The following is a 12,672-nucleotide window of genomic DNA, read 5'->3' on the forward strand; positions in this document are numbered from 1 at the left end:
ATGTTCTCATTGTTCCAGCGTAGGGCCTAATACAGAAAGCAAAAAGCAGGTTTCATCATTTTGATTGATGGGTATTCCCTCAGACAATTACAGCCAGGGCCCTGTGTTTACAAAAGCTTCAATTCTTGCATTTGTCTCAGCCTGTGTTGTGTCGAGATGGGGCTGCCTTGTTGAGACAAGCTACCAAATAGGCTGTTAGCATAGCCCAAACCCAAACCTTAACCTTAACTGTTTGGAGCGCTTCTGCAGTTTGTGTTTTGTCCCTGTGTTCTGTTTCGATGAGCTGCTTTGTCGAGATGAGTTACTGATAGGCTGTCAACGTTGCCCAATGGCTAACTCTTATAGTGGTGTGCTGTAGTGTCTTGGTAGCGCAGCTCGTTGGGTAGGCCAAAATGATACCACCACCTGAACACAGAAAAGCATGGGAGATGTCGAGGGTGGCGGACGCTGGCAGTGGAAAATCCTACTTCCTAACATCTGCTGAGCACCTGCCCACCCTCAAAGACCGGTTCTGTTACACCAGTGACATGTCTCACAGTGCCTCAAGATGGAAGCGATAAACATTTTAATAACCCCCCCCCCCCCCTGCTCTGCCCACACGACACTTCCTCCTCTGACAATTCTTTTGCTGATAGGTCATCGCTGTGACAGAAACACACTAAAGTTCAAGCCTATGTCGGTGGTGTTAACGTCTCCCAGCAAAAGCAGTGTGAACATTAGCCAGAAAAACACATCCAGGAATGAGGCTATGGATTATCATCAAATATGTTTATGTTTGGCAACTGTGGCTTAATGGTTGGGAGGTGGTCTTAAGATCAGAGGGTTGAAGGTTCGAATCGTACCCCTACCTCTCCTTTTAAATGAAAGTGTCAGCTAAGTGTAGTGTCATGTAATGTAATGTAATGTAATAATGTTTACTCCCAATTAAGATGAGATTTAAGGGGGTTGGTCAAGAGCTACTTCATTGTTTTGGTTGGGGACGTTTTGGTTTTTTTAGTCAGCACCCCTCACCAGGGGCGCTGATAACAAATTTGGGCCCCATGAAAGATTCAATTTTTGGGCCCTCAAAATGACAAATGATGTTATCAGCATCCCTCCAGGGCCCTGTCAGAGCTGCCGGGCCCTTAGAATCTGTAACACCTTACCCATGCCCCTCACAACCAGAACACAAGTTCATTAGCCATTAATGAATTAATCATTAATTAACAGCTAGGACTGAGGCTGTGGACTTTCATTGAATATGTTTACTCCTCATTTAGAGAGCAATATTTAGGGGAGACTGATCATGAGCTTTCCTAATTGTTTTGCAAGTGGACATGTTTAGAGTCAGTACCCCCCTTGGGGGGACAAAGGGCCCAGTGAGATCAGGAGGTCCAAAATTGGGTCTTCATTATATTTGATACATTGAAAGGGGGCCCTTTCAGATTACTTTGTCCCGGGCCCAGTCAAAGCTGTCAGTGGCCCTGCACCCTCACAGCATGCTGTGGGGAATCTTGCACTTGCTCAGTTTATACTTCCTCTCCTGTTGAAGAGGGTGTTGCTAACAAAAACAGCCTTCACAACAAACACACACACACACACACACACACACACACACACACACACACACAGACACACAGCCCTGTTGGTGTTGTGATGATTGGGAGCAAGCTGGAGGGCTGCCAGGCCGGATGCGCACCGGTAACTGGCATACCTTAGAGCTGGTTCTCACCCTCCTTCCAGCACTTTCTTTTGCGTTCTGTCTGACTTGTTTGTTAAGAGAAAAAAAACGTGCATATAGAGTAGTCCATACCACACCTGTCAAGCATGGATTTTAACTTTAGTGTGTTGGTTTATTTTAGACCGGGACCATGTACAAAGCAGATTCCAAAAAAGTTGGTGTTTTGTCAATAAAATAAAAATGCTGGCATTTTCAAAATATTCAATATGTTAATATGGTAGAGCATTGTGGACAGACAATATATCAGTTGTTAAAGTAAGGAAGAGTTATTGTTTTGAGGTAATTATGTGATCATTTAAAATGTCACCCTTGCAACAAATCCCAAAAAAGTTGGGACGGGGACAATAAAGTGCTTTTAAAGTTAGATAAGACTAAACACAACACAAGGGAGGAGACTTAACAGTTAAATACTTTGACTGATGGCTTAATTTTATTCAAAAAATACATATTTTTCTCTGCTATACATGCTTTCAGCAGCTTAACTGATGAGTTTGTTCTTCAACTTGGTTACTTTCTTTTTTACTTAATATGTGGCATATCCTGACTGCAAGAATCAGTAATTAGTCCCTCAACATCTTCGCTACTGAGTACCACAGCCTCTATGTGATGGTCTTTTATTTGTCCATTCATGTTGCCTGTCAATATAGCTTTTTAAAACAGTCTTCCTTGTGTTGTTTTTAGAATTATCCAACTATTACAACATGTTTTGGCCCTTTCTCAACTTTTTTGAGATTTGTTGCATGGGTCGAATTTTCTATGAGCACATATTTGCCTCAAAACAATACTTTGGCCTTGATTTAACAGTTGCTATGTTGATGTGGTGCCATTGTGCATCCTATGCATGGATTAAATGTTTTGAAAATGCCAGCATTTTGATTTTATTCACAAAATACCAAGTGTCCCAACTTTTTCGGAATCCGCTTTATACAAGATTCTTGTACAAGAAGTAAAAAGATGAATTGCATCAGATCTTGGCTAAAAGTTAATTCTCCTCCGCAGTCCATGGGCAGGTGAGGGAAATCTGATCAAATGTTCATGAAAAACATGGTCAAATGCACAGATATGTATGATAAGATATGTTAAGTGGAACCAACACATGTGTGAAATACAAATCACACAAACACATTCACACTACTATTAGGTCAGGTGTGTGTGTGTGTTTGTCTCAGAAAAGTAGCTCAGAGGTTTGCAGTATGCGATAATGACTCCACCTAAACTCATTGAGGAACTTTGGCTGTGGTATTCGAATGTTCGTGCGTGTGGTCGGCTGTTGGGGGTTAGGGAGAGAACCTTGAAAAAGTCCTCTTGATATATAACAAGGTGAGGTTATGGAGACGGGAACATCCAACACTCCACTCTTCCATCCCATCCAGCTACTCCTCCATATTTGCTCTCTCTCTGTCTCTCTCTCTCTCTCTCTCTCTCTCTCTCTCTCTCTCTCTCTCTCTCTCTCTCTCTCTCTCTCTCTCTCTCTCTCTCTCCCCCCTCCTCCCCTCCTGTCCTTCATCTCACTGATCAGTAGAAAGGGAAAAGAGCAAGGCAGCCCTCCAACCTTTTCATTTAGCTTTTTGCAGCTGCCCTGCTTGGAGGAAAGTGCTCAGTTCCTCCAGAAAGGAAGAAAGAACGAAAGCCCAAAGCCCAATGCATGTGTTCACCGTCGTCAAGTCGCTATCTGTAATTGTTGGGTGTGGATGATGAGAGACACAGCATGTATGGAGGTCATTTTTTTGCCCTAGAGGATTTCAGTCACCTTGCACAAATGGGTATCTGAAAGGAAGAAAGGGACAGCACTCTCTCACAAAAGAGTATCGGTGAAACAGCATGCTTTTAGCACCCGTTTATGGCACATTTCAAATGAAAAACTGGGAAACAGACGGATCACACTCTTGAAGGTTTTCTGTGATTGAGTCGCATGCAGTGCTATACGCCGATATATTGATTGATCGTTTGGTCGGAAACCGGTTTGCTTTTAGGATGGTGTGCACACAACCTCTGTTGTCGGATGTCGTCTGCTCTGATGTCTGTTGTACTTGTTATTTTTGTGTCAGCAGCAGGAATCACCTTACACCAGGCTTTAGATTATCAAGCAGATACAGGAGGAAGATGAAACATTAATATGGCGCTTAGGTAACCTTAGCATCCCCCTGACCTTTTGCGTTAAGACCTGAAAAGCCCTGAACTGAAATACTAATAGCTCACCTGTGTCCTGGACAACAGGTCAATATTCTCATATTCAACAGGTATATGGTAGGGATTTATGCAGACTTTAAATAACAGGGACAAAAGCTGTGTAAAGTTGTAGCTGTGTTACAAAAAGCTTCCTTTGTATGTTGCAGACACGGTTTGTCAGCAACAGTTGGCTACGGGAAGGGAATGCATCTGAAAATGGAGAGAGAGAGAGAGAGAGAGAGGGAGAGAGAGAGAGAGAGAGAGAGAGAGAGAGAGAGAGAGAGAGAGAGAGAGAGAGAGAGAGAGAGAGAGAGAGAGAGAGAGAGAGAGAGAGAGAGAGAGGGAGAGAGAGAGAGAAGGAGAAAGCGAGAGAGAGAAGCCGGATGACGGATGTAACATGTTTGTCAAACACGCTTTGCTTAAACACTGTGATAATGCCCATGCTGAGCTTTGCCATCCCTCTTTCGCTCCCTCGTTCCCTCTCTCTTCCTCCTCCTTCTCCTCCCTTCTTCCTCTCTCCCCCTCCCACCCGCTCCACTTCCCCTCCTGTCACTCCACGACTCCCATGCAAGCCCATAGCCGTGCGCCCCTCCACGGATGGAGGGGGGGTGAGGAGGTGAGGCGACTGGCTTTTGTAATTCCTGGTGAATTATGCAATCGTGAAATGGAAAACGCGCACGCCGTGACCCTCTCCTCTCGCCAGCAGAACCAGCAACAGCAAAGCAAAGTAAAGCAAAGGGGAGGGAGAGGGGGAGAGATTCTGCATACGCCTCCGGAGTGAATCACTTCCGAAAGGCAGACGGAGGTGATGAACACCAGGCGTGCTGTCTCCCTCCCTCTATCCCTCTTCACCTTTCTCTCTCTCTCTCTATCCCTCCCTCCCTCTCCCTTGCTCTCTGTCTCTCTACTGCCCTCCCTCTCCTAGTCTGCTTCTCTAGATCTCCCTGTGCCTCTCTCTGCCCTCTCTCCTTACCTCCCTGCCTCTCTCCTGCTTCTACACTACTCAGTCCTCTCTCCCTCTGCCTGCTTTTCCCCTTCCTTATCTCTCCTCCTCTTTCTTTCTCTCCACCCTCCCTCCCTCCCTCCATCTCTCTCTCTCTCTCTCTCTCTCTCTCTCTCTTCCCCCACGGTGGCCTATGCCACCCTCCGGAACGGCCTCTCTTTTGTTCCACTCTGCAGTTCCGCAGACAGAGAGAGAGAGGGAGAGAGAGAGGGAGAGCTTACGCAATCAACCTCCGTAAAAGCACACCAACGGAACCAATCTATCTTTATAATGACAGATAGGGCTGTATTGAGGTTCGCAGGATATGCACGTTTGTTCGCTCGCTAGCTGCTCTGCTCTACTCTGCACCGCTGTACTCCGCCAACTCTGCCAAGAGTACTCTGTGGCTTAAACACTAACCCTGAGCAATGTCAGGAATGGGCTCGCAGCAGCTCGCACAGGGATAGCACACAAGCCCTTTTAAAAAAAAAAAAAGTAACTTCCTCTATGAACTGATTAAAGAAAAACAGCAACTCGTTGCTTGAGAGAAAGAAAGGGAGGGGGACAGAAAGAGAAAAAAGGAAAAGAGAACTGGAAGGAATGAAATGAAAAAAAGGAATGAAAAAAGTTTCCTGAAATGGTAGTGAAAAGTACTTTCAATCAAACAAAATAAAGGAAACGGTACTGCCTTTTTGTCTGTTTTTGTTCCCTAGAAAGATGTGTGCCTTGCATGCAAGTGCTGTGCTGGCACTGGTTAACACTCTGCCTCCCACGCCGGTCGAACACAAACATGTAGTAGGATGTTTTTAAAGCTTAAAATAGACTCTTAATTGCTGAACAGTTCTTTTTTTTCACTCGTATGTGTGCAAGGGAGTGGCAGGTATTTGCCTTTCAACCATGTGATAATTAGCACACGGATTTTCATGGACTCCTGCCAAGTCATTATAGGAATATACTGAAGCAACTAGATCATGGGTGATCCATGGGTGGTGCATGGATTTTTAAAATTATTGTGAAACGATTACTTTGAAAGTTTCTGTATGCGTGTTAATAATGCTTCTACTTTTTTATTATTACATTGTTACTAACTTTATTGCATTATTGTCTTCATTTCCATTTTATTGGTGTCTGGAAAAAACACATCTGAACTATCTAACTAATCTATCTTTAGTTAAACTACTAAACAAGCTAAATTCTTGAACAAAATTGGAACTATAATCCCTGTGGTGTTTTAAATGTGTTGAGTAGCTTGTTGACTTGACTTGGGTTTCTCTCCCGTGCCATTCTCTCTCTCTCTCTCTCTCTCTCTCTCTCTCTCTCTCTCTCTCTCTCTCTCTCTCTCTCTCTCTCTCTCTCTCTCTTTCTGCTCTGAGTGATCATCCTGACAGCCCCTATCTATCTCTGTTTCCTGTCCCAGATAGCGGCAGTATGCAGAGAGGCTGCCCTGCTGGCCCTGCAAGAGGACATCAAAGCCCAGAGTGTCGCGAGGAGCCATTTTGAGAGTGCGTTGCGAGCGGTGAAGCCCCGGGTGCCAGCCTCCCTCATCCAGTCCTACATGGACTACCAGCGGCAGAGTGGACAGCCTCTCTAGTGCTGATGTCACAGACACAGACAGACCCCCAACAAGATTCCGGAGCTGACGGCATGCTTTTGTCTGCGTACTCTCTCTCTCTCTCTCTCTCTCTCTCTCTCTCTCTCTCTCTCTCTCTCTCATGCTTAGCAGTCCGACGCCCCCCAGTACACCCACAACCCCCACCCCTCCCCAAACCCGCGTCCCAAATCACCCTGTGCTGGTCCTGGGGAGTGCAGGGGACAAAAGAAAAGAAGATGAAAGGGCCAGGAAGGATAAAGGACCTGTGATTGATTGTTTGCATTTTTACTGTCGCAGCCCCGAGCAACAAGCCTGCAAGGGTTTACCAGCAGTCTCCTCTGTTAATACAATCAACACAAATCTCACTGAGTGGTATGACTTGTAATAAAATGTGTATTTTGGAAATGTGCCAGTGTGTATTTGTTTTGATGTTGCCATTGTTGTTTGTTAAGAATAAGTAAGAGAATAATTTGAAGAAAATAGGCAAAAGGTATAAGGGTGGGGAAATAAACACATCCAACCAACTTAATCCAGATACATAAGCTCAACCATCTCAAATGTTTAAAATTCTTTAAATGCTATTATTGTAATATTATTGCTGTTGTTGACAATGTTGATCTGTTATAAACCATCGAGATACTGCCTCTTCAAAACAAAAGTTCGAGGTTAGAATTGTGTCGTGCATCTTACATTATATCCGAGTTACACGGTTCGCACGGAGAAGACACACGCATATTTATGATCTGATGGTGCATAGGCCTAAGTGATCTCCATGAGTCTCCGTTTAGCTTAATGTTGTTATCTGTAACAGTTTGCAGAACGGAGTTCCTGTAGGAGTCATTGGGTATTGATTTTTCCATGTGAATGGGATAAATTGACTTTGTATTGAACTTCCTATTCTCATGGATCCGGATGTAGCGCATCCTCGACACCAATCACACCAGTCAAGAACAGAGGGGTGGGGGTGGGGGGCTTTTCTCCTGCAGCTAGCGGGGTGCCTCTTTCTTAAGGTCGTACTGCAAGTTCGCAGTTTTCACTCTTTCAGGGCCAGTCTTGAATCCTGCACAAACGTGCATTTTGGCGCATGCAGTACTTAATTTCCCTAACGTTGTACTTTAGTAAACCTACAGTTCAATTATATGAGGAAACATGAACTAAACGTTCTAATTGGCGATTAAATAGGCTATGTAAAGAAAATATTATAAAGTTGTAATAACATTGAGCAAATATTGTGAATTCCGCATAAGTAAGCCTACTGACTTATCATATTCCTATAGGCTTAGACTCTTTGGTTCCTAAAGATTGGCTGTAGCCAACAGTTCAAAGACGATCAAATAGGAAACATGCCCCTGTGAACAGAGACGCCGTTCCACCTTAAGAGTTGCACACATCTCTATCGCCCGGCCTTCCACATCTGCCCAATGAATTAAGAGCGGATGCGATGTATCCTTTTTCAGCGCGGTGAATGGCCAATGGGAGTTGGCTACTCGAGCAAACACAGAACCCTTCTTTCTCATTCATTTAGTAGCCTACTAGTCTTGCAACGCAGAGGAATCGTGCCTACAAGTGTACGCCTCTGAGCGCTCCACGCAGTAGAAAAACAATAGTACTGCACCGTCAGACGACTGATTGAGCCTGAATATCAACTTGGATATATTTTGACGCGCAAAGAATTTGCTTTTTAAGGAACCGCGAGGAAATCATTTTTGTTTGCGCTTTTTGTTCCACCGCGCTTTGGGCAAAACTGGGTTGTGTTGCCAGATCGTTCTCAAGTGCGCAGTGCTTTATTGGGCGCCTGCTTCATCTTCCAAGCGCTACTCGTGGATTTACCCTCACCTTTGGACAAACTAGTGAATTTATTCGCCGCGGACTGAAGGAATAACAACCTATCAAGAACCAAAGTTTGGATACAACAAATGTAATGAGCTTTAGATTTTAACGACAGCTCGTTTTAAACCGTTTTGGATGGGTGCTTGGTATATTCGCTGATGGATCCTACACCATGGATGGTTGCATTTAGGTGCGTATATTTTGTTTGTTTGCCTGCCATCGCTTGTGGATTATTGGCATTTTAAATATATCTATGGTTTGCAGAGCATGTTGGCAATCATGTTTACCATCGGCGCCTTGCGTTATTCGCGATTTATGACACATGTCGGAGTTGACTGCGCACACCACCCTTATTGGTATGTAGCCTGCCTAGGCTATCCAACCAACACGGGGATTGTGGTGGTGGTGGTGGTGGTCTGTAGCCTACTGTCGTTCGATCAACAATTTGGTTTGATCATCTCTGCAAACCGAAATGTTCGTGCACACGGACCATTTAAAATTGTGGCTATTTAATATTTTACAAGGAAATACCGTAGGCCCATTATTCCCTGAAAGGAATAGGCTACGGACGGTCCTAGACTGCTTTTTAGCCATGAGAGGTTCGCTCTCCTGCGGTAGCTAACTGACAAACACCCCTCCCCCATGAAGCTTGTTTTCATTCATAAGTTTTTCAGCCGTCCTCTGTCGGCTCATCCTGGATTGTGTTGATTAATTAGTTCCACCACTTGCCTTCAGTGAAGCTCTGCAACTCCTAACTTGATGGCGTAGCCTAATTATGCATAGCCATGTGTTTTGAACTTCAGTAAAAGTTACTTACTTCGTGCGTAATTTATAGGCCTATAGGCGATTTCGACAGCTAACTGGTGAACCGTGACAGTTAGTTTTAAATGTTTAACCAACTTGTTTTTTTTAGGCCTATACTTTGTTTAATCGTATGTCAGTAGCTGTGTGGTATGTTGACTCTCCGAACTGGTCCAATCTCGTTTGCAATATGTGCGTCTTAGGCTAATTACCTTTACACCAGCACACACATAAGGGCTACTGACCAAAAATCTATTCCCAAAACTTTGTTTTTCATCAGACCTCTAATCAGTTTAGCTTATTTGAAAACCTCAATTTTTCAAATGGTTTGTGGAGCAACAAGTCCAACGCTTAAATAATGGCCTTTATTATAGGCCCTACCCTTCAACTTTTCCTTGAGCTTTGATTTATGTGGCTGGTTAATTTAAAAGCAAGCCTTCCGTTTTGCAGCAGAATTAGAGAAGCAGCTCACATTGTGGAGCTGGACCGTGTCCTCTTCCTTTTCCTGGGTTGTAGGGCCTATTTAAATGTTAACTAGCCATACAAATGCAAATCGGTACGGGAAGTATTTGTACTGAAGTTTGGATGTGTGCTTATTGAGAACGGAACAAAGTCTTGTTAATAGTCAATCTCTTCCCCGCTTGCATAACTCTCTGGGGGGTAAAATGCCACGAAATGAAAAAAAAGCTAAGATAACGCTGTCCATTTGCTTTGAAAGCTCAGGCCTACATCCGACATGGAAAGTAGGCCTAGGCTATGGAAATCACGAACTTGCAAAAAAAAATGGCCTTCATGCAAACTGCCAACGCTGCTGCGTGTTATTTTCTACCCGCATCGATTATTTAGGCTATAATTTATTGTTCTGAATATCTGTTTTCACGACTTTGTTTTCCCTTCACTCAGTCGGGCTTGTTTGCGAGTTTGAAATGCGTCGTTTGGTTTCTCACTATCTCTCTCTGTTCCCCCCTCTTCCGTTCCCCCCTCCAGGATTTTAGATGCATGCCAAGTCCACAGTGAATGTCGGAAGTGGTGATCACCCCAGATGGAGCTCCAAGGTCAACATGGCAACGGCGGCTCATTAGTAGTGATCCAGCAGCCTTCCCTGGAGGGCCGGCTGGACCGTTTGGACTACGAACGGGAGCTCCAACATGCCGCCATCCTCTCGCTCGACCAAATCAAGGCCATCCGCTCCAACAACGAGTACACAGAAGGGCCGTCGGTGGCTCGCAGGCCACCACCGCGCATGGTGGTGGCGCCGCCGCGCTCAGAGAAGCATGAGAGCACCCACGAGATAATACTCGTCAATGTGAACAACAACTATGAGCACCGTCATCACGGTCACACGGGCACCTCCGTGTTGGGACAGCATTACAATGGACGGGTGCCCGGCCTAAGTCGCTCCACAAGCACGGGAAGTGCGGCCAGCTCGGGGAGCAACAGCAGTGCCTCCTCAGAGCAAGGCCTCCTGGTACGCTCCCCTCCAAGCCGGCTAGGCTCTGCCCACCACAACCACCACCACAGCAGCAATAGCCACCGGCACCACCGGGTGGACACCAGGCCCGTACGGACTCAACCTAAGTCGCTATCCCCGGCCTCCCAGCAGCAGCAACTGCTTCTGCATCAGCTGGAGCCCCCTCTCAAGCCCTCCACCAAGGGCGGACTGGCTGCGCTAAGCGGACTGGGCCTGGGCAATGGGCTGGCGGACTCGTCCAGCAGCCACCAGTTTATATGCGAATGCTGCGGCAAGTGCAAGTGTACCGAGTGCACGGCGCCCCGGACTCTGCCCTCGTGCCTGGCGTGCAACGGCCAGTGCCTGTGCTCAGCCGACAGCGTGGTGGAGCACGGCACGTGCATGTGCCTGGTGAAGGGCATCTTCTACCACTGCTCCAATGACGACGAGGGCTCGGACTCCTGCGCCGACCACCCCTGCTCGCTTTCGCGTTCCCACTGCTGCTCGCGCTTCCTCTGCATGGGATTAATGTCCGTTCTCTTCCCCTGCCTGCTCTGCTACCCGCCGGTCAGGGGCTGCGTCAAGGCCTGCCAGGACTGCCATGACCGGGTCAACCGGCCCGGCTGCCGTTGCAAGAACTCAAACACTGTCTATTGCAAACTGGAGAGCTGGGACCCTAAGGCCCAGGAGAAGCCTTCCTGATTCCTAATGTCTCTATCCCCGGAGAGGAGTTGCCCCCCCCTGCTCCGCCTGTGTGTGCTCGCTCTCTCTATCTCTCCCATGTGGTTCTGATGATGACAATGATGATGATTATGATAATGAGAAATAATCATTGCTATCAATGTTTATCAAAACAATTTGAGCACCTCCCACCCTTTTGCCCTGCTGAATGTAGGGGGCGTCTGCTATTGGAGTGATGCGCATGGAGTATGAAAACCACTCTTCCTTTTTTTATTTTCCTCCCTTGTTTCAACAGAACCATTTCTTTCTTTCTACAAAATCAGTGTTTGCCTTAACCGTTTCTGTTTTTTTTTTTGTCTTTTTGGCTACACATTAACACTTGTTATACAGATATTTTTTCTGTGAGCTAGGCAGAGTTTCCCCTGGTGCTTTAAGCCTCAAAAGCATGTGGCCTCTTACCAAATCTGTGAAGGACTATCTAGCTAGACAATATGTAGCTGTTACCGGAACATAGCAACCATGAGTGTTTTCAGCAATCAATTGCTACCACATTTTAAGGCTATGGGTAACCTTGGTTCTTTTTTTGCATTCAAAGGAGAGCTCATTTATGACATAGTATTTCTGTTGGATGGTTCTCCCCCACTCCCCCAAGACTTTTACCAACTGTTCTGTGGCATTCTTACCCTTCCCATTTTGTTCTCATTTTTTTGTAAATTGTATGTTCAGATCCATAAGAGAAATTCTGGCTATTTTTTAAAAAAAGAAAAAAATGTCTGTTAAAACATTTTTTGTTGTACAAAATATTTATTATGTGAAGCTCTATTATTTTATGATATTTATTGCAAAAGACAGTCTTAAACTTACTCATGTCTGACTATAACAAAATATCAATACTTACTGAAAAATTAAAGGGTGGCACAAAAGATAAAAACTATGTTAACTTTAATGCAGAAAAATATATTAATTAATGAAAATTATACACCGTCTTTGTGTCTTGATTGTCTTTGACTGCTGTGTGCTCTGAGCTTGTGTGTGCATGGGTAAAAAGAGAATGGAAGAAATGTAAGATATTCCACGCTTGGTCTGTGGGTGGCTGGGTAGAAGCCTGGGAAGTATTAATAGTTACAAAGTGGCTTCAATGCTTGTGTGTTGTACAGTCACACAAACTGAATCACAATTTCCTACTGATTGCTTAAATCCTTTCGGCTGCTGTGTTTTGCAACTGTAGACGTATGACCTCCTTTCTTCACCGGCACAGATTAGTCTTGAACGCTTTTTCTGTTGGTTACTAAATGACTTCACAAAATTCCATTAGTTTGGGTTTTGTGAAAAGTTATCATGAAGAGGGGAAATGTTTTAAAACCGAGCTCCGTGGTTTGCACGCAGAATATCTGAATGGACCCACTTTAAATATTTGTGGCAATTCGGGGGGAAAGAAATTATAAATA

General features: G+C 45.1%; 2 protein-coding genes across 3 annotated transcripts in view; both read left to right on the forward strand.

Moving 5' to 3' along the window:
* The window catches only part of afg2a (AFG2 AAA ATPase homolog A), a 170,972-nt gene extending 163,994 nt beyond the window's left edge, over positions 1–6,978 (forward strand). For both annotated transcript variants that reach the window (XM_063190221.1, XM_063190222.1), the window contains exon 16: positions 6,289–6,978. In XM_063190221.1, the coding sequence (XP_063046291.1) occupies positions 6,289–6,462 (174 nt within the window). In that variant the 3' untranslated portion in view covers positions 6,463–6,978. The remainder of the gene's footprint in view (positions 1–6,288) is intronic.
* A 994-nt stretch (positions 6,979–7,972) lies between these two features.
* Positions 7,973–12,201, forward strand: spry1 (sprouty homolog 1, antagonist of FGF signaling (Drosophila)). The gene is made up of 2 exons (XM_063190534.1): positions 7,973–8,482; positions 10,081–12,201. The coding sequence occupies exon 2, from the start codon at positions 10,136–10,138 to the stop codon at positions 11,243–11,245; it is 1,110 nt and encodes a 369-aa protein (XP_063046604.1). The 5' UTR covers positions 7,973–8,482; positions 10,081–10,135; the 3' UTR covers positions 11,246–12,201.
* Positions 12,202–12,672: the final 471 nt, after the last annotated feature.

The sequence above is a fragment of the Engraulis encrasicolus genome, chromosome 23 (assembly GCF_034702125.1).
Source record: "Engraulis encrasicolus isolate BLACKSEA-1 chromosome 23, IST_EnEncr_1.0, whole genome shotgun sequence".
Lineage (NCBI taxonomy): Eukaryota > Metazoa > Chordata > Actinopteri > Clupeiformes > Engraulidae > Engraulis > Engraulis encrasicolus.